Genomic DNA, 25,159 nt, shown 5'->3' on the forward strand with positions numbered 1-25,159 from the left:
GGTATCTATCTATACAGTGTTCCGGTGCCAGCATGACCCGCGGCGGAGAGAAGAGACGCCGCTGTGTGTTGAAGGCCACCAGTAGATGTGTTGTTGTGGCAAAGCTTTAATGAGCATTTATAATGACTCCTCAGAATCGTCTCTGCATAATTCAACCAACATGGCAGGCTAGTTGTCAATTTTCTGACTGGTGTTACTCGAGCGATAGTCTCTTTGTCGGGGTTACTTGTGTTGGGCTCAAGTTTAGAAATAATCGGAATGGATTAGGGAGATTGGAATTTTCAAGTATTGACCACAGTTGTGGTTGAAGGCTGTGAAAATGGACAATTCGTACCACGATTTCACGAAGATGAAACAGTCGGACGGCACAAAACTATGGTATAGACCAGTCATTCTCAAACTTTTACTGACACACACAAACACACGCGCACAAAATATTGAACACTCCCAAGGACCAACATAATGACCTCCATTAAAATACAGCAGCATAGTAGGTCTAGGAGTTCATGAAAATAATACTATTGCAACTCACTGGAACAGTACGCGTATTTTGAACATTCAATTATACGAAAATTTTTAATTTTTTTCTGAACCTCAAAAATAATAATAATAAAAAAAAACTCAAATCAACTATTTTTACAGAGCACGTTAAAACAACCAGCACTGCACACAAAGTGCTGTACATGGAGCAAAAATAAGTGACAAAACAACAATTAAAACAATAATAATGAAGATGGTAAAAAGCACATAAACAGCCAAAACAATTAAAAGCGTAAGAATAAAAATAAAGATTCCAGCGCCAAAAAAGCACCACATGTTTTTTTTCCCAGTGTATTTTTTGCAAGAAAAATTTGCTTTGTACATGAAATGCGAGGACAAAACACAACTGTACCTAAAGTATTTTTTTCTTAATTATGTTTATGTAACACACCTTCTTAATGGCACATCACTGCCACCAAACAGTAGTGTGCAAAGTCGAAAAAAATCAACTGAAAATATATTCCATCCGCGAAATATTCTGTCTTAAAAAAGCGTGCATATTGTGGTCCATACAGCGGTTGTATAGTTTCAAACTCTTCTGTCCACACCATTTTTGGTCCATTTTAAACGGTCCTCTTTATCATGCTTTTTGCCACCAAAACACCACCAAACTGTACTTTGCCATTGCAAGGCTTCACACAGGATCTTGTCAACACAACTCAACTTTATTGAAGAGCACCTTAAAACAACTGCCGCTGCAAGCAAAGTGCCGTACATGGAGCAACAATTTGTCTGACAACAACAAAGGCAGTAAAAACGATCAATTAATGACGTAAAAAGAGTAGAACAAAACCAAACAATGCAGTCGCATGCTGAGTCCGAAGCCAAAGAATACAAATGTTTTAGGATGTGTTTTAAAGATGAGCTTGGTGTCACGTGGTTTGCTACAGAGACTGAAAGAGTCACGGAAAGGAATATAATTGGACATTCTCTGGAATTTTTAGCACCTGCTGTGAATTGTGAGTTCCTGCTTCGCAAGGGAGTATGATGTATTATGGATGAAGATACAGCAGGTCACAATATCAGATTGCCGTCAAGTATTTGGTATTGCTTTTTTTTTGTTTCTTTAAGCGTATGCGCTCTATTGACTTTAATGTCTTCGTCCCCTCATGCTTGTGAACATACTTTGGTTGTCAGCCATGTTTGTTGCCGTGCAAAATCACTTGCCTGGCGTGGATCGTCAAACACAAGTGGACTTCTTTTTTTTTCACAAACTTGCCACCGCTCCTTCTTATTTTTTGAAAATGAGAACTGGGTTGGTTGCTTTTCACCTGGAAACTACACGACAAGGTCAAACACAATGAAGGATTTCTAATTGGTATCGGCCCAAAGTTATTCAAATTACAAGAAGGAAAAAAATGCTTTCAAATTTATTAAATGGGAGCTACAGCATGACCTCGATGAAATTTGAATAATTAATGTTATTGCTCAGCCCTGCATCTGTGTAGTCGTTCAAGCTTTATGTTGAAATGCTTTGAACAAGGTCGTTATAACAGCACAGCCAGTGGTGGCCTGTACTTGTGCAACGGTTTCACAATTGGGGGGTTCGTACGAACCCCACCCAGGAGGGGAGGGCTCTAGTTTGATTTCCCTCCCTTCATTTTTGTTAAGCAACAGCGTGGATTGAAGTGACCGACAGATAGATGAGAGGACGCATGAGTATATATGTCTTGCTGCCGCCATCCATCTTCTGCAGACAAGCCCATTAAAGTGACTCAGACAAGCTCTTGCCAAAAGAATAAACAATTCAAAATGCTGCCTCCCCCCTACAGATACTTGATATTAAAGTTATTTTTGGGGTAGGGCTTGGTCGCATATGAGGTGAAAAGAGGTCTTGGCTTATCATTTTGTGCGTGGCCGGGGGTGAATAACCTTGTGGACCATCAAGTCCAACTATAATAATCGCCATAACAACAATTCTACAGCCTTGTGGCCCGGGCACAAGTCATATAAACTGCAGTGCGGCATCAGTTGTATTACAACAAGCACATTACCGTGCATGCACACGCACACGCACGCAAACATGAATATTGCACTCAATCCCAGTCAGGCAAGCAGGACGGCGTCACTTGCAAAATCAAGACGCATCGACTGCACGCGTGCACGTGTGGTCAGGAAATATACATGAAATAAGCAAAAAGGCACATCAAAAGTTAACTGTCACTCACCCCTTTTGAACATGTTGCCGATCTAAGTTTTGATCCTCTGTCCTCTGGAAATCATCGATCCAAATATTCCAGACTTTCGGAAGTTGATCCGTAGATTCCCCCCCCCCTCGCCGCCACTCCGATTCCTTTTTAATTTTGGGGTTAAGTGTCACTTAATCGTCACTCCCGTAGTGCAGGTGTTAATAATATTCTCCACAGAGTTCAACATCGGTTGGCGATCATTCGCGAAACGGACCCACGCTCAGCATTCCTTCCACTCCGGCACAATGCTCCAGTGAAGAGGTTTGGTGGCTGAATGCTTCTCCCAGTAACTATATAAATAAATAAATAAAATCAATCCGCCTTTCGAACAGTCAGAGTCGCTCCTGCTGCATCTCCCTCCAAAATTAAATAATTTAATTCTTTGAGTAGAAGCAGCCAATTCCATTAATGCATCCTTAAAATATATCAATTTTTTTTAAACATACTCTGATTACAGTTAGACGTTGCTTGCGTGCACAATGCAGAAGTCTGTGCTTTGCATCCATGCAGTTGCGCTCAAGGAGGGAGAAAGTGATGTTGTGACGCCTCACCCTCCTCCTCCTCCTCCTCCTCCTTTTCCTCCTCCTCTTCCTTCTCCACCACCTTCGGGCGCAGCCTCTCTCACTGGAGTGCCAGACAGACACACCAGCAGGGAAACCCAATCATGCGTGGAGCAAAACTATATTTAAACTTCTGCTGAGCGACAACAAGACACTGAAGTGCAGAAAAATTGGTGCAGAAAACACACGATCGATTTTGAATTGCGATTCAAAATCGATCAGGCTTTGCAAAGGGAACGATCGGTTATTAAAAATATGTATTTTATATTGTATATATTTACAACTAAATGAAAACTCAAATGTTGATAAATTAGAGTAACCGTTGATTTTTCAATCAGATCCGTAGGTTGTCTGTCTAATTCCGTCGGTGCTCGACGCGGTCAAATCCGATGCTCTGTGATCGACTTCTTTGGTCTCGCCGTTGTTTCCTGTTCGGAGTGGGGAGAAAACATGGCGGCACCCTCGTGTGACGTACAGTTGGCTCCTGTCAAAAAGCCCACAGCAGGTAATGGCAAAGTTTTTTCTTGGATGTTATTAATGCCAATGGCAGATATATATTTGAGCTATTTTAAAGTATCTCGTAAGCAGACGGCGGAGTTCACACAAAAGCGAGGCATGACATCGTGTTGCAAAAGTTCCACGCTAGTGACAGTCTAACGTGTGTATAAATATGTGTTCCCCGGGAACTAATTGTGAATAACTTGCTTTTTGAACGGTGAGTTTAGGGTTGGAGATATATATGACCGTAGACCGACTTTCAGTGTTATGACAATAGCTTTTGTTCTATCGGAAACATTGATAACAATGGAAATTCGGCAAATTTACGGGGGTACCTAAACGTCGCACGGTGGTTTCAAAGCCGTGTAGAAAATTCACTAATATTTTTACAATTTCTTTTGTACCTGAGTTCGTGTCACTTGACTTGGAGTATCTGCTGATGCAGTTATCCGAAGAAAAATATAAGGAACAGGACACATGGCTATATTTTTGGTGAAACCAACCAAACTAATAGCGTGTTACTGGGAAAGCACAAAGCGCAAACAAATTAAATTCACATCTCTTGCCTTGAATAAACTGATATAAATCTAAAAAAACGAAAACACGAGAAACTCTAGTTGTATTGGAGAATCAAAATCAACATCTTAAATGGTCATTTGCACACAGTAAGGCTGTGTAATGAATCGAAATTCATTTCCGATAACAATTATTACACTACAAAATTTGCATAATCGTAAAAAAGTGATTATTTTAAACCATAGTTCAAATAGTCCTCATTTTATGTCTAATACTATAGCTAGCATACATTAGTTTTAAAATTTGCATTTTAGAAATCTATTTATTTAAAAAAATATTTTTATTTTGTTTATTTAAATTATTCACTTTAATATATATCTTTTTCATTTAAAATAACTTATTTATTTTTTTATATCCTGTTTGGTCCAAAAGAATATATAATTAAATAAATATATAATTAGTTTTTCTAATTGCCATACTATTGCGCATGTAAATATTTTCTTGCTTTGTATAAAAAAATAATCGTTTAAATAACTGTGATTACAATTCTTGTGAAAATAATTGTGATTTAATAGTGATATTTTTTTATCGAGAAGCCCTAGCACACATTGGAACATTAGCTCAACATTCCGTCACATATACAAATATTGATATATTTATGTATATATCGGTTAATACCAACTCGACTAGTGTTTGCATTAACTAAAGAAATCTCACTTCCACGCTAAACAGTCAATTTAAGACTTTACACGTCACTGTTGCACTGTTATCGCAAACAAATACGAGCTATACAGAAGTTAGAATGAACTAAAATGAATTGGTCACGCCCCCCCTTTTTTAAGATTATTTTATTAGAAACCAGTTCATACACATGTATGCTTTGGTGCATAATTATTTTTAATAATAATAATAATACTATTCCCTTTATTATTCCCACAATGGGGAAATTCGAGATTCGAACCCAGGCCTCCTGGGGAGACTGGGTCCTGAACGCGGCGCCTTAGACCACTCGGCCATCCTGGCAGTTTAGTTATTGTAGTTGTAGCTACTGCATACAAAATTTCCTCAGTGATCATTACACTATCTGTTAATTAGACTGGGCTATTTAGTAATTAAGACATTGTGCTACACATCTTTCTAAAGTCGCTTAATCACGTTGGCAATTAACAATAACTGTTCAATGAACAGATGGAAGAAACGCAGAGCATTTGATCCTAACTAAACCACAACAGTGAAACAGCAATAATCATTCTTTAACTTTCACCAGATGTGTTATCAACTGAAAATAATGAACTTTCTTTGCTGAAAGATATCATTAGCAACTTGGGGTCTGTATGCTCATACATTCTGAAACTTGCGACCTTATTTTGTTTGGAAGATGTGTGAGACGCATTTTGGCTTTTTGTGTTCCGGATTGACGGACTGCTTTTTTACGTTCTTTAGTCCGTGGACCTCGGCGAGTGGCCAATCAGATTCCAGATGAAATCCTGCAGGATCCCGAGTTGCGGGAAGCCATGAAAGCTTTACCTGCAAATTACAACTTTGAAATCCCCAAGACGGTGTGGCGAGTGAGACAAGCCAAGGCGACAAGAGGTGAGCTCACGTCAACCTTTTAAAAGCTTGTTTTCACGAGACGAATCACAGGATGGTACAGTTAACCCTTATTGATTTGAAAATTGCAAATTTTGTACTATTAAACCACTATTATGTACTACAGTGTTCCAATTATTTGCTGAAAATCACACCTGCATGTCATTATTATTCTATACAGTTGTGCCTTGAGATATGAGTTTAATTTATTCTGTCACCACTCTCACAAATTCAAACAGTCGTGTCTCAAATCATCCTTTCCTATCGAAATATGGAAATGCCATTAACCTTTCATGCTTCTCCAAGAAAACAACCAAAAATGTTATTTTGGTCATTCTTTGTAAAGATTAAAGAATATATGACGGAATAGTGTTTTATTGTCTGTATAATTGTGTTGGCGCACAACTTGTTTTTGAGAGGGTCACAGCCGAAACGTCAAAAACGGAAGTCAATTTAGCCATTTCACTCCCCACATGTTGCCTTAATGTGAACACGCTCATTTTTTTTTTCGCCACACCATTGTGCTTTATCCGTACGAATCACGGATCAACGATGATCCGTTGCACCACTAGTTGTAGTGTCCATGACATGTTCTTCTCTTTGCCACATTACAGCCTCTGGGTTGTTCTGCCTTCCTGTGGTTACGACTGGTATTACACCTTTCATTGGTTTAGTCACAGTAAACTTTTTTTCTTTTCTTTTTTTTCAATCCACCAATCATGCGTGTTTTAGGGATGTGGGAGGAAGCTGGAATTGCACAGATGGCAATGCAGTAGCTTTCAAAAGACTGCTAACACTACCGTTTTTGTCGTGTGTTTTCTCTTTAAATCAAACTTCATCTTCCCTCTGTGAAGAAAAGACAACTTATCACCTCTGTCTCCTCCTGTTTCTCTTTGCGTCCATCTGTTCCACTAGCAGCCTTGGCATGGGCACAAAAAAACAACACACTGTTCTTTTCAAGTAGCAAAAAACAACAAGTGACTTATTTTGGATTTTACTTGTGTATAAATAACCATCAGTTGGTCCAAATCAAGCCCATGAGTCACATTTTCTTCTGAATGTCTCACTTAATTACCTGTGATAGAGAGGTCAGGTTTTCATTTTCAACTTTCTGATTGCCTCTAGAGCAGGTGTGGGAAAACTACGGCCCGGGGGCCACATGGTGCCCATTAAACGTTTTAATCCGGCCCGCCGAACTTGGAAAAAAATTAAATGAATAAACCTTGTTAATGTTTTATTTTCTCAATACTATTTTATGTTTTTGCTCACTTTCATTTAAAATTAAATGGTTTTTTTTTTTCTCCGATGATTTTTTTTTCTCCATCCATCTGCTCCTGGTCCGGCCCCTCTGTCAAATTTTAGAACCCATTGTGGCCCGCCAATCAAAATGTTTGCCCACCAATGTTCTAGCGCCTATCCCAGCTGCCTGTGGGTAAGAGGCGGTGTAAACCGTAGACTCACAGGGCATGTTGACTGCCCTTACATAATTATTGGCACCTGTGGTTAAGATTGGAGTAGGGTAAGTCAACCCCCCCCCCACACACAATTTTTCTTTTTTTTTTTTACAAGAATATGTCGAATGCAGGCCCACTCGTCAACACGTCATTCTGATTAATATTGCATTTGCGCTATATGTTAAGCCTCAAAATCTCAGTCATGTTAAGTCGAATGAAGGCCCACTGCAAAGAATTTTGGGGGTTGACTATATATATTTTTATTGCAATTACTCTCATACTCAAAATTGCAGACAGGGTTCAAAAGAGACAGAATCAAATCCTCAGATCTCGAACCCATTGAAAATCTGTGGAGTGATCTAAAAAGGAGAGGGCAAAGGTGAGGACGAAGGTCATCTTGTGAAAAATTATAGAAGATGATTAGATTTTATCCTTAATTCTATCGAATAATAGGAAACCCCTTTTTAAAATGAATTAATCTTAGTTCACATTGCTGTTTATTAAATGATTATTTTTGTTTATTTAGTGCTGCTTATTGTTTAAGCCAAACCAAATGAACAACAATTAAGCAAGAGCGTGGCAAGTGACTTTGTTGAAGGCTACTTTTTTGGGCATTAATTCATGCAAAGGGCCATTAGTTTGATATAAACCTTTGAGGCCGCTTGAGATTAAACTATGTCAATTTCAGGGTATTCATACTATTATTGCTCACAATGAATCATTTCCCAATAGATTAAACTGACTATTTGTTCCATAAATTATGATGGTTTGTTCCATAACATGTCAGAAAGTCGGAAAACATGTCGATTGTTTTCCAAAGTCAACCAGATGTTTGCGCACTTTGAGGAAAGACAAAAGATAATGCTTTCATGGAAAACCACAGAAATATGTCCATTAATTTCATTGATCAGTTATCAATTCATTTATTAATTTTTGCACCTCTTCCTGTGAACCCAACGAGGGTTAGCAGTTTTGAAAATGGATGGCCGTGCGTAAAAAACTACAACCAGTATTTCAGTGGCTGACCGTGCTTTAGAATAAGGAACTAACGCAATGGAAATATTATAATGTATTTGATGTCTAGAGGCAGATTGCAGATAAAACAAGGAGAGGTCAATTTGAGATTTTTATTTTTTTTTTCCAGCGGACCCTGTAATAGGTATTTACATATCCACAGATTTCCAAGACACAGAATGTGTCCTAAAATTATGTTCTACCAAAGAAAACGTCCGACCTTTCCATTTTGGTGTTAGATATTTAATATCGTTACAACCACGTTATTGGCATCTATTAAGTTGCCATCGTGGATTTGGAGTATCTAGCAAGTCACTTTTTTATTTGGATTTGGCAATACTAACTTGTGTGTTTCATTCCAATACGGGTCTAAAATGGTTTCAGGGTTGAGTAAACAAAAAGGTAATTGTGCTTTCTGTATGCGAGACATCAAATGTTTGTCATCAGTCACATTGCCGTAGAAAAAAAATCTGACTAGCAAGTCAGATGGGGACAGACAAAGAAAGAACTTATCAAGATCTGGATGCAGTCCAATGACGGCCAAAAAAAAAAAAGCGGAAGCGGCCCTTAAGTGTCTCGGCATCCTTGAAAGCCTGCCGTGTTTCCCAGAGAGGCTTGTGGAACGCTGTGGGACTTGCTCTGTTTTTCAAGGTTCTTGCACTACAGAGGCTGCTAAATGATAAGCTCGCCTGACAGTCGGGTCTTAAATCAGTCCTGGGGCGAGAACACAATAAGCACCATGATGTCGAGTTGTTTTTTTTTGTTTATTTATTTTTGTTGTCCTTTTTTAGTTGCTTCCCATTTTCTTTGTGTGATACATTTACTTTCATGCACCATAGGGCAAAGCATGGCGGGAAAGAATAGCTGCCGTGATGAGATTGTTTTCATCTCCAAATGTTTTGAATACCGTTTTTATGTGGGGAACAAAAATCCCTAAGGCTGTTTTAAAGATTTTCTTCAGATTTTCCAGCCTATTAAACATAAACATGTTTTGAATCTAGATTGCGATGTGGCATTTCCCGTTTGTGGGCGCTCTTAATTCTCTCTGGGTGATGTTCAGTTCGTCATGCTTGCTGGAAAACGTACAGAATCAAGCACAGTGTGTCCACAGTCTTTATGCATTTTTATTTATTCATTTTTTTTTTCTAAACTAATCACCACGCTGCACTGTTAATTAAATACGGTTCCATTTCATTTGTTTTTTGAGAATGTAATCAAACCATGTCTCTTATTTGCAATTCCATGTTATTTTGCATCGTGCTTGCAGTTTAGCTTGTTTGGTTTTCAACCATGGGTTGTGGAAGCAGAATGGCATTCGCGGCATGTGTAGTAAATATGACAGAACACTGTTACTGTGTTGCCCTTCAATGACTTCAACCAAGACGGGCAATGTGACAGACAAGTTGTTGAGAAAAATCACAATTAAAGCTGCGTGTCCACACCATTTCATGTCAATTAGTAAAACGGTTTTATTTATTTATTTTTTACTTATTATTTTCTTTACGTTGTGAGTTTTGCAGAGTTTGTTAAAATAATGAGAGTGGAATTAAAGCCAAACATGTTTTTTTGTGCTCACACTCGTTTGAATTATTAATTATTCTGATTAATTTTGTGTTCGAGGAATAAGAATTAAACATTAATTCATCACTTTTCATTTATCTCAGGGCACCGCCTTTTTTGACAATACCGCCCTCTACTGTCGACTGAATTTAACGTCGCACGTTGCCTCAGGCTCGCCTTACGAACGTCAGTTGGTCTAACCCAAAGGATGGTTGAGCAGATTTACCGTGTGTGATATGACGACTACTATCGACCTGAAGACATGATGGTTTGAAACCAAAATGGGCTAATTTCGTTCAAACTGTCAGGTGTTTTGTTAAAGTCCCCAAAATTCCAATATTAATGGGGTATTCTACACACTGTTTTACCTGTTCCTAAGCAAAAAAAAAAAAACTAAACAAAAATACTTAGTTATAGTGCATTTCATACACAACATAGCTCAATATGCTTCACATATTGAAATTAAAAGTACAATTTAATATAAGTTATGGAGTTCAAGAGATTTAAAAGCAAATTAAAGAAATTATAAAGCATTTTAAAAAAAGTGTGTACAAGAATATGATTTAAAAAAAAAACACAATTTAAAAAATATTGTGAGGGAAATGAGCATAATTTTCACCTGGATTTAAAAACATTTAGAAATTATTTGGAATCTTTATTGATTCACATTAATCACTCTGATAATAAAGGCATGCCAGCAACATTTGAGAACTGTATTACAAGCAAATACAGAGCAAAAACAGCTTTTTAAGGCTGATTTTGGGCGATTGCGTATGATACACAGGTGCGTGTTATTCACAGGAATTTACGGTAATTTATCAGAACGAGAATAATAATTAAAAAAACACATTCCAAGCGGAAATAGTTGGAATTTGGCATTTAATTGGAGTCTTACAAAATTCCAATGCAACCTGCAGCCGTTCGTCTCCAGCATCCTCTTCACCTTTTGGTTGGAGGCAGCAGAGAAACGACGCTTTGCCTCTGTCAGCGCCGGCGAGGGTGTGTTCGCAAACCTTTCCCCACTAATAAAACCGCCCTTTCTCCTGTAATGACCTGTCTCTCACTATCTGCCTGTGACCCCTAAACCTTTTCGGCAGTACGGTGCGTTCTCACCTCTGCTTTCGGCTCGGATCTATACATCACGCCATCTATCACTCCATCTCATGCTTTTTTTGTTTAATGCTGCCTCTGCCAGAGTCTTGGAAAGTGTTCAAACTTTGACATGTGACAACACTGGTGCACTGCAGTGGCTGTCGCTCCTTTCCAAGTATGTATTCACACTGATGGATTTAGTGAGCGAGTGGAGTTCATAACAGAGCTGACGGAAACATCTTTTTATGCATCAAATTTGAAAAATGCAGTTGTATCGTGTAACTCAAGCAAGTCATTGCTTCACGTTTGAATCCCCTGCTAATGTGTGTTCTCTATTGTTATCCATCTGGAAGCCGACATACTCAGAGAATCACACGGCACCAAACAACATGTAAATAGGAATGGCTCTTTAAACAATCCCAAATCCTGCTGTGAATGGAATTAGAGCGCATGCTTTCCATTCAGCTTTGTTGCACAGTGCATGTTAGCTGAGAATCACAGAATAGCCCGTTTTCGGTCATTTTTGCAACGTTGCAATTTCAATTAGCCAGAAAAGAAATTTCTACTACAGTGTGCAGTTAGCCTTGTAGCTCTGCCTAAAGCCCCCGAAAAAAAGGGTCTTCCCTGTGGTGTTATGCTGCAAGCAACACATGGAGAGAGTTGGACGGCTCCACTATGATGTGAATTCATCAACATAACATTGAGGATCCATCCTGGTGCCATGGCTCCTCTGAAACCGGTGCAACGTGAGCGAGACGAGCAATGGCCTGGTCCTGAGATGGGAATGTATTCATAACTTCTCTTTTGTCTCAGACCATTTTTGTGTCGCCTCAAGTTTGAGTCTGACGGAACCATTTGTGTCCGCTTGAGCAGCTCTACTCTTGGCTCAACCCAGGGGAGTGAATTCAAACTGTCGTCGGCATGAACGTCACGGTTGGCGAACTGCTTGACATCAAGCTCAGCGTTCTTCACTGACTTGTTTAGACAATAGATGGCCACTGTGGAGACGATACACTTCCCGAAGACATGGACCCACTCTCTGTTTACCTTGACGACTACACATGGGTGTTCATCCTGGAGCCACAAAAACCTGAGATCATTCTGGTTTTCTCTTGCTAGAAAACGGTGGTATAGTGTCTGCTGTCAGAGTTGCAGCTTCCTCGTTAAGTATGACAAATACACCAGCAAGGTTGTTGTTGATGTCAAGTCCTATTATTAGGGCATCATTACGTGACACATTATGACAAATGACTCAAGGCCTGAACTTTGTTTTCATGGAGTTTAGCCTGTGGAGTGTTAACTCGCTCTGGAGTTAACCAGCTGTTGCTCTTGTTCTTTATCAATTTTCTCTCCATGATTTGGAGGCATGGGATGTCATGAATTGATGGGCATACACTAATATCATCTCTGGTCTGCTGAAACACTGTCAAGTCCAAGTCGTCACCTTCCATACTGTTTCCCTTTGCTAGGGTTCCCTTTGTGTGATAAGGAGTGGGGAACCGCCTGTACGTCTCCTTCACTTGAAAGACATTTGGGCGGGGCTTGAAGACCGTGGTACGCTTTTGTTCTGTTGGAATGGTGTAGAAAGCATTCTCTGTGACGGGTTTCTGGATGGCGCCTACGATCACCCATCCCAGGTTGAGTTTCTGAGCATAGGGACCATCATGTGGACCGTCCACTTGCTCATGCACTTTGTGAACTGAGATGCTGTCTCGCCCTAGAAGAAGCATGATGGATGCATTTGGATCCTGCTCTGGGATCAAGTAAGCAACTGATTTAAGGTGCGTATGATTGGCTGCAAACTTTGGTGTTGGAATTTCTGATCTGTTGTTCGGGATGCCATCGCATCCTAGCAGTGTAGGGACAGAGAGGCACACTTTTCCATCCAAAGATTCAATTTTGTAACTTAAAGCGCATCTCCCTGTATTTTCTGTCACTCCAGAGCAGGTTTGGAGGGAATATGGAGCAGAAGGACCTTCAATGTTAAAGATGTCAAAGAACTTAGAACGAGCGAGGGATTTATTGCTTTGCTCATCGATGATGGCGTACACCTTCAAAGCTCTGTCAGGACTGCCACTTGGATATACTTTGACAAGGCAGATTTTTGAGCAGGATCGGTCGTAAAGCAAGTACTAACTTGAGCACAAGGTTCGGGGATTTTCTCTCTATCATGCGGTGAAGGGGAGCTTGGTTCCTGGATCTCTGGTGCTGGTTCAGGATGAAGTGCCGATATGTGTTTGTCACTTTCGCACTCCGAGCACTTGGTCATGAATTTGCAATTCTTTGCACTGTGTTGGGTAGATGTGCACCTAAAACACATCCTGTTCTCTTTCAGGACTACTTTGCGTTGCTCCAGTGGCTTTTTACGGGAAGCCCGGCATTTTCCGAGCATGTGAGGCTTTTTATGAATAGGGCCCTGTTTCTCAGGATCATCAGCTCCAAAGCGTGGTTGGGCAGCAGTCGGAGAAGCAGAAGACAGAACATCAGTCTTGTGAAGTGAGTCTTCATTGTGGCGGATTGGATTTTGTTCCGTTTTGTCTGCTTTTGAGGTGTCATGTTGAGCTGTGAATTTGAAGCCTGGGTCATTTCGAATTCTAGCTTGCTTTTCAATGAAGTCAACAAAAATATCAAAAGGGGGAAAGGATACATGGTGTTGTAATTTGTAGTTTGTTCCCACGGTGAGCCACTTTTCTTGCAGGTTGAACGGTAACTTTCGAACTATTGAATTTAGCCCTCGTGCTGTGTCCAAATATGTCAGGCCAGGCAGGTCGCCATCTGCTTTGGCTGCCTTCAATTCCATGAGAAAGTCACTCAGCTCATGAAGCTTTAAATAATCTCTGTAGGAGATTTTAGGGAAGCTATTCATTCGTTCAAACAATGAGTCTTCCACCATTTCAGGTGCGCCATAACGGGTTTCCAGTCTATCCCAAATTCTTCTTAGTCCTCTGTCTGCGGAGTTGACATGAACAGCCCTGATGCGTTTGGCGTGCTCACTCGACTCCTTACCCAGCCACACAACCAACAAATCCATCTCCTCACTGGACGTCATGTTGAGGTCTTTGATTGCATTCACAAAGCACCGTTTCCATGCCCGATAACTGCACGGCTGATCATCGAACTTTGTCAAGCTTGTTGAGACGAGCTCGCGACGGGCTAAATATCTTGCAAAGTCAGCCACTTTGGCTTGCTCGGGGATGGGCGGATTTGGGGAATGGCTGGATGGCAGATGATACGGGCTGGAGCTTGATCTGTAAGCTTGATGACTGTCTTGCATGTTGTTTGAATACGGGTCGGTGGCAGGAGTGCCTCGTGACTGCTGAGGTGTTTTGCTTTCATGTGGTGTGGAAACGAAGCCATCTCGAGGTTCACTGAGCCCTGTCTTGAGATGTGTGTGTTGACCGGAGTACACATCAGGTGATTCGTAACGCTTTGTTTCGTCCCATATCGAAGGCTGTTGGAGCGGCGTTTCAACCTGCTTGGCTACGTATTCTTTTGTGCGCTCGAATGTGTCGAATGTTGGTTCAAATAACTGCTGGAGGTGGAGATTGGTGCTGCTTCGAACGCTGCCTTCAACCGCCGCCTCCAGGACATCTGCTTCGGCCAGTGCTGCCGCTGCTTCCTGCTGCAACGAGAGCACATCCATCTTCGCCTCAAGTTGCGCTTTTTCTACCTTGAGTGTCATTTCTTTTTGTGCATAAGACAGACGTGCTTTTGCCGCCTCTGCTTTTGCACGGGCTATGGCAGCTGCAGCCTCGGTGGAAGAAGCCTTTGACCTTGCTGAAGCATGTGAGGCGGAAGATCGTGTCCGTACTGAGCCTTCTTTTTTGCTGTTCATTTTCTGTCCTCGTGTAAGCTTTTATTAAATTTTTTTTCTACCTGAAGGCCGCCGTTATTGTGCTGCACTTGGTAAGTGCTAATGACTTGGATTTACCCGAGCACTTTTCCTTGTTTGTAAGCTCTGTGAACTTCTTCCTTGGCCACCGATTTATTGACCATTAGGGGGTAAGACTGCAAACATACAACAGAAATTATGTTCAAAATACACGTACACACAAATTGACTTAATTGTCAAAAAATACATTTAATTTGAAATGAAAGTGAATAGAAGCATTACTACACTATATATGTCTTTGAAAAACCACAGTATTTAGAAAATAAAAGATTAACAAGGTTCAATCATTTGATTTTTTTTTTTTCCAAGTTCGGCGGGCCGGATTAAAACGTGTAACGGGCCGGATTTGGCCCCCGGGCCATAGTTTGCCCACACCTGATTTATATGATGCCAGCTCCAGCTTTTATAAAAATGTCCAAATGGCAGCCAGCTCCTGGCGTGACATTTCCGCAGCCGTGGGCTTGGAATTGTTGGAGTGCCAACAAAGGTGGAAGGTTTTGACGGTCAAATTTGTCCGTATGAAGAAAAGAATTGGCAGAAGGAGTGAAAATTCCTGCATTATATTATTTTATGTCGTGGCTGTCTCCCCATAGAGAGCACAATTTCAAAACAATGCGGACGTAGAAAGAAGCCTTAAGACTTTTTTTCAAAAATTCATAAAGAAGTTAAGACGTCTGGACTTTTTTTTTTTATTATTATTTTTTTATTTTAATTCCTGTCTGTTTTGAAGTTCATTAAATATGGTTAAATTCAGTTTCCAAAGTTTGTTTACTCCCATTGTTGTCACAACTTGTGATGCGGAGAGCTTCATCGACATCATGTTTATTAAAAGCGCAACCTGCTTTAAAAGTATTTCTCCTCAAGATGTCAGCTGGCTTTTCAAAGTGGCGGCCCTTTCATGCATCACTGGCCCCCGCATTTACACCAGCAAATCTTGCAGAATTTGCACCCAGTCATCATTTGTATAATCCTTCCTTAAATTAGTATGCATGCGGAAAGAGCAGCACTTCACCGCCTGCTGTCAGGATGCAGAGGATGATGACGGCCAAGTTGGTTTGGCTGCTTTATTAAAATCTGTCTCTTGACGCTAGCATGTTTTTCATTATTGGTTCCTCTCAGTCTGGGCGGCGTATCAGGAGATCGGATGGCCCTCATTTGTAAACATGTGAACGCATCAGTAGGACCATCAGTAGTTTATCAATCACTTCATCCATATTTTATGTTTGCTTCGGGCCTTGTTGGCTGCACGGAACAGCAACAATGTGGCCTCTATTTGCAAGTGAGTGAAAGGCCAAATCCAGCCCTTGGATGGGAACAAATGGTGAGCGATTTAGATTGGATGGATGAATTAAAAAGCATAGCGATGGCCCGAACTATCGGGCACAGAGTGACGGGGGGGGGGGGCAGCCTTTGAGATAAAGCTGTGGCTATTGCTTCGCACTATATTTCCAACAGCCCATCAGCCTGTAAAATAAACCAACATCGCTAGTGTGGCAGAGGGGAAATTGCCCTGAAATGTCATTATTCTGTGCCAGCGGTGCACACTGGCCTATGAATAGCTTTTCTGCCTCACACTTATTTGATATCAAGTTGCCATCCCTCAAAACACAAGTACATCATTTCTTTTTTTTTTTTGTTTGCCTCTTCTCATTCCAGTGGCTTTGCAGCTTCCAGAGGGCCTGCAGTTATTTGCCTGTGTCATCGCAGACATCATCGAGAGGTATGTTGCAGCTGGGGAAATTTCGTATTTAGATGGCTTTTAGATAGCTGAGCGCCTGCCAGTGAGTGGAAAGAGCAAAAGTCGAGCCGGCGGCTTTTCCAACTTGAACCGTGGCGGGTGGCTCCTCGCTCATTAGTTGAGGGAGTGCGTTCTCATGATTCTCTGCTTCGGACTCAATGCGGGCTTATGGACAAAACCAGGCGTGATGATCCCGGTTTGGGATGGTGTTCATATCACGCTTAGAGACGGGGAACAGAGAAGATATTTTTCTTGTTAATTACATCTCCTCTCAGTCGGTGTGCGCCCTGTGTTGCACAGCAGCACTCCATCACTGGGACAGCCAAAAGTTTTTTTTTTCCCTCCCTTTCCTTCAGCGCGAGCCGCCTCAATATTAATGTCCTCCATGCATAATAGTTTGTCTTCTGCTACCCTGTGGTTTGGCCTACATAGTGCTGAATGAAAACGGCTGTAAAATGAGGCAGACGTTCTTTAAAGCACTCACCTGAGGCCCACGATGGAATATGCCGCCAAAAAGTGCTCGATTGTCCTTTTTCTTGTTGTCCCCGTGGTCTTCTGTCTGCCGACGCTTCCCAGGAAGGCTGCCTGCTAAGTGTCCCCTTTAAGAAAATGCTTCTGTCATTAAACACCCAGAGTGGGTTCCATTTATAGATGTTAAGTCGATACTAACCTGTTTATGAGATGGGCCGGATAGGGGATATAATGGCCAGTGCTTCCATGAACTTTTAAGGCTCTGTGGATATTAGATCTGACGCAGGAAAGTAGGATAACAGCGATTTGACTTCATTACTGCGCTTCAGAGTGGGAAAATTATCAAAAAAATAAATAAATAATGAAATAATTAAGTTGATTTGAACGTGGGTTTGAACAGCGCTGATGTACTGGATCACACCTCCATCAATGGATCTCCAGTCCCGATTTCTTTCCTTATCATGAAAAATGGAAAGTCTGATGTTCTGGCTTTGGTCTTATCTGTCTTGCTTCCATCTGACTCAGAGCTGTCACTGTGCTGTGCCTTTAGAATTGCACACCTGTGCAGTCCACATTGATAGGGCTGAATTTAACCTTTATAGAGTCTGCTATATCAACTCTGTTTCCTCCAATGAGATGCTTAAAAAAAAAAAAAAAAACAAGACTTGAGTCATTTAAGGCTCAGCCTTCAACTGAATTTCTCGCCTACCAAGATTTTTTTTTTTGTGGGACTACAATGGCAGAGAACAGATGTGATTTGGAGCTTCAGCCTCATTTAATCATTGGACAGGCTTCGATCAAGAAAATTTTACTTGGATATCTAAACCTTCACAGGTCCGGGGCATTGTGAGTTGTTTATCGCTTTCAAAGAAGAGGCTAATTCATCGTCTTTGTCCGAGCAAAGTCGTCATGCCCTGAGATTAAACACTTGATGCAAGTATTTATTTGCGGTGATAAGTGTTTAAATGAGATGCAAATGCTGATAAACCTTGATCGCTCTTCGCCATTAATCCTGCCCTTGAATTAGATAGTTTCGGAAAAGCGGGTTCAGAATCAGTTTTTTAATCACGATTTTAATATTGAGGATAAACTGTTGTCCAAGGTTTGAAAACCTGTATTTAATGCCTCTGCTTGTCTAAATATTGAATTGCGAAAGGCGTAACAATTGAACAGCTAATGGGCAAGAAGGATTAGAAGTTTTAATTGCCGCTCACATCATCTTTGTGATTTATAATTTGAGGACTGACAGTGGATCTCGAAGTCGTCCTGTTATGTTTGCTTAGCTAAAACTGCTGTGGAAATTAAACTGGAACAAGAATGCCAAGACAAGTTAGAGGTATTGGTTCCATACTGGTTTAGTTTTTCCTATTAACACTTGATCATACCAAGTCAGAATAGTTTCGATAACAACTGCTTGGAATTTGCTTCATCCCGTCAAAAGATTGACGTGTTGGATTGCGAGTAACAGCGATGAAATCTGGTAGGAGAAAAATCGGACTCTTGTGGTGGTCATTTATCGCAAGATGACAACCAACCTCGGTTCATATGTCTCAAACTACGCTAATCGATTTGGTCAAGGGATATCGCCAGAAGCCAACCCGCCTGAAATGGTCTCGCTTGGCCTATTTCGCCGTCCACTATTGTCAACGTCTGTCTACTAGGTAGTGTCTGGACCGCGGCAGTGATGTAACCTTTTGGGTGTTGGCCCAGCAGGAAGGCAGTCTTTTGTCTTCCAGTTTATGAGCTGACGAGCTCGACTCTTACCAATGGGGCAAAAGGTCCACAGCAGCCAGTGGAGATAAAAAGGGCTAAGCTGCCCTCGGAGTAAGGCGCTTCAGCGGGATGGTCAGCTTATTCCTACTCAGGACAAATTGGCAGCTGCACTTGAAGCACACAATGAAACGATATATGGTACTTTAATATTTGAGGTCACGGAGAATCTGGCAGCTTTTCACTCCCTACAAAGTTAACACTTTTGTTGACCACATTCAAAGTTGAATACAATGCACTGATAGATTTGCTGAAGGATTCCGCAATATGATGACGTTAATGGTGCAACTTTGGAGGCATAGCTTAAAGATTTCCAATTTACGACCGTTGTGGGGCTCACATTTTGCGCCAACCGTGCTGGTTTTCCTAACGATTTATTCAACTATACAAGACAACCTGGGTGAAAGGTTGTCACCAGGCATATTTCACCATCCACCGTTGTCAACCTTTCAGTCGACTAACGGGCGGTAAGCTATTGTCTAGACTGAGGCAGTGATGCAAACTTTGGGCGTTGACCCAGCAGGCAGACGCTCTTTTGTCACCCCGCTATGAGCTGACGAGCTTTCCTCTTGCTTCTAGTATCAACGGGGCAAAGGTCCACAGTAGCCAGTGGAAATAAAAAGATAAGCTGCCCCTCAGAGTAAGGAGCTTCTGTGGAATGGTCAGCCAATTCCTACTGAGTGCAAACTGGCAGCTAGAGTTGAAAAATCCATGATTAATTGCGATTAATCGCATTTTTCAACTATTATTTTTTGCGAAGCTTGTAACAGATATTTAGTTGAATAATATCTTGGAATTGGTGCAAAACCACCCAATATGAAGTATATTTAATTCAAAGACTGTTCTAATAGCTTTCTTGGATTCACGAATATGATCTAAATGGAGACATCCTTACAGCCATTTTTCTTTGAAACATTTCTCACAAGTGCCCACAAGCGCCACACTCCAGCAGTGTTAGTTTGCAAGGCGCAGTGGTAACTTGAACACCGTGTCTTGTTCTGAGACGTGGTAAAGATGCACAGCTAATATGGCCCGATATTTGCAAAGTATGCAAATTAATTTTGAAGTAAATCAAACTGAGTTAACTGAGTTAAAAAAATTTGGATTAATCACCTGAGTTAACGCTTTAATTTTGACAGCCCTAATATATATATATATATATATATATATATATATATATATATATATATATATATATATATATATATATATATATATATATATATATATTCTACCATTTCTTGAAAAAAATGTTGTTGATGGAGTTGTTCTCTATTAATAGTGTTACACTTGCCCTGTCAGTTTTTTATTTTTGCACGACTGGTGGCTGATTCCTGTCTCCCGGCTTAATTCAGACAGATGTACTATAAATATACTCTAAACACCCAAATCGATTGAAGTCTAAATAATCTTGTCAGTATAAAGCGAATAGCAAAAGTTGATTTATTGCCACGTAAACACCCCTTATCTGATTTTTCTGTGTTTTTCATTCGCCAGTTTCGTTTGCTGGTCTCGACATTGTCAGCCAGTCAAAGATGTAAACAAAAAGCTTTCAGGATAAACGATAGCCTGCGCGGATGGGCAGTGATTCATGCGCTGTCACTGCAGCGTATCTTTTACGGCTTTTGATGGTGTCAGCTGTCTCGTTGTAGCTTTGAAAGATACCTTTATGAACATACTTGTGTCGCTGCTTGGGCGAAAGCCAGGAGAGCGACAGCGAGCAAATGCTACCGATGCTGCTGCCACCATGTCCAAATCCTGGGGACAGCCATGGTATTTAATGAGGACTTTTTTTTTTTTTTCGGGGCTGTAAAATCCTTTGGATGCTACATAGAATTGTCTGCCCGGAACGTAGTCTACGGTTTGCCTCAAGACAAAACATGACATAAATCAAGGAAATTGAGCACACAATTCCAAAGGATATTAGAAGTGAAAAGCAGTTGTGAGCGAGGAAATGTTCCCTGTCTTTTCACGTGTGGGAACCTGCAAACATGTCAATTGATATAACCAGAAATTCTGCATTTCATGATATCGAGTGATCGATAACCGTCTAGCTAGGCAAAGGCATTTAATTAAATGTCCATTATCGACTAGGGGGAATATTCATAATCCTTCTTCTTTATTATTTCCTTGGGACTGGCGATTTCTTTTGAAAGCCGAGTGTTGTGAACTCCAATGCTTTCTTGCGCTTCATGACGCTAATGAGTTCGTTTTGCGTTCCCAACCTCAAAACATCGTATGTCTGGAACCTCGTAAACGGCCGACTCCGCTATCGTTCGCCCGCTTTCATTCTGCCTCAATTGCTTCAGGACGTGATTAATCAACACTCAATTCCCCACCATCACCATCAACGCTTAATGTTAATTGATTACCACGCTCATAACCGTCGATCCTGTTGAGGCGAACTGATTTCTCATTTACGACATTTTAGGATTAATAACCTTTGCAAATTCAAAATGTTATCTCCCTGGCGTCTATTAGTGGCCATCGCTCACATATTTGTCACCTGTGTGATGTAAAAAGCCATCAGCTCATTTTTGTCTGCAAAAATGCAGTCAGAAAAAGACTGGCGATTTTTTTTTATTAAAACAGAAACAAGAGTAGGAAGAGGGAAAAAAAAAAAAAAAAAAAAAGGTCCTTGAATAAGATAGACGTGTAACTAAGCCCACACAGATATGTCCTCCAGCCCTGCCTTTCAATCTTCAGCAACGTTTCAGGCATTTGCAATTTGTAACCATCGCAAAGCTCCATTATAAATAGTGTTTAAAATGTAAAAGAGTCTGAGCTGATGGAGTCACACCAAATCTCCATAATAGTTGTAAATAGTGGCCAAAAGCAACACGCGTTGACTCTAGGCTAGATTTGTTCCAGTTTTAGTATTCGGTTGACAAATCTTCGTCTTTTTCGTCACCCACTCAAACTCAATCTTCCTCATCTGACCTGCAAGATGTTAAAATGCACAAGCACACACACACACACACACACTTGGCAGCTTTGTTACTGTATTGCAGAGGTCTTGAACCCATTCTCGTTCTGTACAGGTATTGCCTTCTGGGATGTGATGCTTCAGTGTCAGTGGGATACAAGTGCCAAGAAAAGTGGAAAAGTGCAAAATACTGCAGAACAAAAAATGCAATGCCATGGAAAAGCTGGGCATCTTTTCACCGCTGCACTAAATTAATGTTGACTCTTTTGTTGACCGCAGTTGGCCCAGATCTTGTTTTCCGTTTGTTGCCACCTGAGGGCAAGGTTGAGTGACGTTCACGAGCAAAACACCTGAGGAACCGTACTACTTCTTAATGTCATATGTTAACATGATTTGTGAATGTGACTTTGAGAGATTGGATGGGGGAAATCCTGAAGAATTGAATGAAAGGTTGAACAGAACGCACTGATAGATTTCTGTATTTTTTTTTAGGCATTTTTTGGGGCGTTACGATGGCATTTCAACCTAGTGCTGCTCGAATATGGAAAAAAATATTAATCACAATTATTTTAGTAATTTACATTTCAAATATTTTTTAATTCTGAGACAGAGCATATCATTAATACAGTTATGGAACCCACATTGTGCCTCATTTTGCAGAATCCAACCAAAAAAACAAACCGGGAACATAACTAAATAATAATCCTAAGAATAATAATAAATAAATAATAATGCATAATAATAATAACCATAATAATGATAATAATAATGCAAATAATAATTTCTCTATAAGGAAAAATTAATTCATGCAACCAAAAACTGAATATTGAACTCTAGTATACTCACTATAGAGTACTATTTTAAGTTTTATTATATATACTATAAATAATATTTTTTACAATATGCCAATTTTGTAATCGCTGAGTGTAATAATCGTAATTGAATTTCGATTAATTGCAAAGCCCTCGTCCAAACAAAGTTTTTCGACTACTTTAGATGCACATTTTCAAGTTTCCAAATCGTCACTGTTAAGGGCATTCACATTTTGAGTCACCCGTTGGATTTCCTAAATAATATATCTCTTTGAACATGCCATTTATAAAACAAAGACCCAGTGAAGATGAAAGCAATCTGTGAAAACGCTACAGATTCAGGTCTGAGCTTGCAAGTGAGCTGAGCTATATTTTTCAAGCTGCTGGAGGAGTTGCATATTTTGACAAAATGCATCAGAAGGCTCCACGGCCCAATTGACGTCCTGTACCTGTTCTTCTTTGTCTCTCTCCATCATGTACACGTCTAGACGGCTGTCAAACATGGGCACTAGATGGCTCAAAGTAACAGACCTGTCAGAGGCAATGTGTTGGTAAATCAAGGTACAGACTGCCCACACAGCCCCGAGGCATCTGTGGGTCCTTCGCCGTAGTCGTCTCTCTCCATCAAAATAGATCCATCTGTATTCTGGACAGCCGTTTGAATCATTTCTGTGGGCGCGGCAGCCACAGCCTACAGCCTCCCGGGGTAAAATGTCAAGACTACCATTAGGAAGGAGGACTTGTTGGCGCCGACAACGAATGCCTTCATATTGCCACAGCAGCCCCTTTTATGCCGGTTGTCACCGCCGATCACAAAGGGAATAAATGTCCATGTGCTAGGATGGCATGTGTATAATTAGTGTGTTGTTTTCAGGAATTTTCTGTGTTGCGGAGGGGATGTTGAAAGGTATGCCATGGTTGAGTTGCAGTTCTGTCACAAGCAAGCCCCCGTCAATGTCGCTATGCTGGCATTTTTGCGACTCGACCTTGGTGTGTTGTTCCTCGGGGTGTGCATCTCACCACAAAAGACGATTCAATACGGTTTTCGATTATGTGGGTGCTTCGATTTGAAAGTGGAGAGATTCGATTTGGTTCGACTGAGCAGGACTCCGATTTGGTTCGATATGGCACGGTTCAGTATTAAAGAGGTTGATGCAATGATTTCTTTTTTGTTGTGATCTTACAGGCATTTGAATGAACCTGTCAGGACTATAAATGCGCCTTTCAATGTACATGCATTTTCAAATAAAAAAGAATTTCCGATTCAAATAGTTTTTTTGGTTCCACCCTAGTTGCTACTGAAAATCTGCACAATTCCAAAAGTCATTAACAAAAAAATGTTGTTTTTTTTTGTACTATGACTGAATTAATAAATGTCCTAAAAAAGTGTCGATGTAACTAGAAACGGATGTAACTGTGGCCTGAAGACCAATAAAAGAGAGGGTGGTGTATGATACGATCGCCATTAAAAGTCATATCAATTGATGACATTTGATGAATTCATCATTCATTTTCCTCTTTAATCGACCAAGAAAATGTCCTCAAATGTCTATCCCTGCTTTGACTGACTCACAGTCAGCCATAGAGTCTCTCCTCCCGACTCCTCAAGCCAGCTCGAACGGGGTCTGTGACCCTGAACAGGATAAATGGCACAAGATGGCCGTATTTTTCCGCAATTTTACCAAACTCAAGAGAGAACTACTTTAAAGGTCTTTAGCTTCTATTACTATGAGATATATTTGCTGTCTGCTCACGCGGTTTCACCCTCATGTTTTTTTCAGTGACATTTTCCTATTCCTACCTCATCTATTCTTTAATAACTTCAACAATATTATGCCGGAAGAAAGCAGATAATGCTTTGTTAAACATTACCTCCAAAAATGACTTATTCGTTTGCCGTAACTCACCATGTCCACGTCCTAACACCGACGGCAAGGCCAGGTACTTTTTTTTTTTTTTTTTTTTTCTTGAAGGTAATATCGATGTTTTAGTTAGGTAGCCGGACAGCAGGGTGTTAAGTGAATCGGCGACACCTCAGTTGCACGGAGACTCATGGACAAAAACCCTGAAGGTGCAGCAATGCTCTCGCTCAGCTCAAATCGCATTTCATCTAGGAGGACAAGATGTCCAAACAGACTGGAAAACCCAATTGGCTCTGACACAGTATAATACACCATCTTCTTGGCATCTCACACTTGGAAATTACCTGAGCTGTCATGACAGGAAAGTAGGTTCATTCCATACAGAGATTCACATTGGAATAATAATTCTTGTTTAACATGGACGAGGAAGTATAAGAAAGCGTGACGATGGTGTTTGTTTCTTCCTAATGTGTTCCCCTTGGCTTCCAAACGAGAAGTGGCAATAGTAATGAGTGCATGCAGGTGAAAGCGGCCGTTTGGTTATTCCACGAGTGAAGATGGCATCTGGGTTAGAAGATTGAATCCTTGTTTATGAAGCAATCATATAAACACATTTTCCTCTCTTCTCAGCGGCGTGAGCGATAAGTAGCGTTCAGTCGCTAAAGGTTATGCAGC

At 40.7% G+C, this 25,159-nt stretch overlaps 2 protein-coding genes across 5 annotated transcripts in view; one reads left to right on the forward strand and one right to left on the reverse strand.

Annotated features, from left to right (window-relative positions):
* Window positions 1-3,285, reverse strand: part of rtn4rl1b (reticulon 4 receptor-like 1b) — a 134,907-nt gene extending 131,622 nt beyond the window's left edge. Inside the window, exon 1 of the mRNA XM_088300664.1 lies at window positions 2,709-3,285. Within this exon, the coding sequence (XP_088156790.1) occupies window positions 2,709-2,721 (13 nt within the window). The 5' untranslated portion in view covers window positions 2,722-3,285. The remainder of the gene's footprint in view (window positions 1-2,708) is intronic.
* Window positions 1-25,159, forward strand: part of dph1 (diphthamide biosynthesis 1) — a 176,872-nt gene that overhangs the window by 111,667 nt on the left and 40,046 nt on the right. For 3 of the 4 annotated variants that reach the window (XM_088300663.1, XM_088300660.1, XM_088300661.1), the window contains 3 exons: window positions 3,628-3,794; window positions 5,747-5,896; window positions 16,562-16,625. In XM_088300663.1, coding sequence (XP_088156789.1) covers window positions 3,740-3,794; window positions 5,747-5,896; window positions 16,562-16,625 — 269 coding nt within the window. In that variant the 5' untranslated portion in view covers window positions 3,628-3,739. Of the gene's footprint in view, window positions 1-3,350; window positions 3,463-3,627; window positions 3,795-5,746; window positions 5,897-16,561; window positions 16,626-25,159 lie in introns of those variants that run through there. The other variant, XM_088300662.1, reaches the window with a different exon arrangement.

This window comes from Idiotropiscis lumnitzeri, chromosome 7, assembly GCF_059441095.1.
Source record: "Idiotropiscis lumnitzeri isolate Australia: NSW breed Sydney's pygmy pipehorse chromosome 7, RoL_Ilum_1.0, whole genome shotgun sequence".
Taxonomy (NCBI): domain Eukaryota; kingdom Metazoa; phylum Chordata; class Actinopteri; order Syngnathiformes; family Syngnathidae; genus Idiotropiscis; species Idiotropiscis lumnitzeri.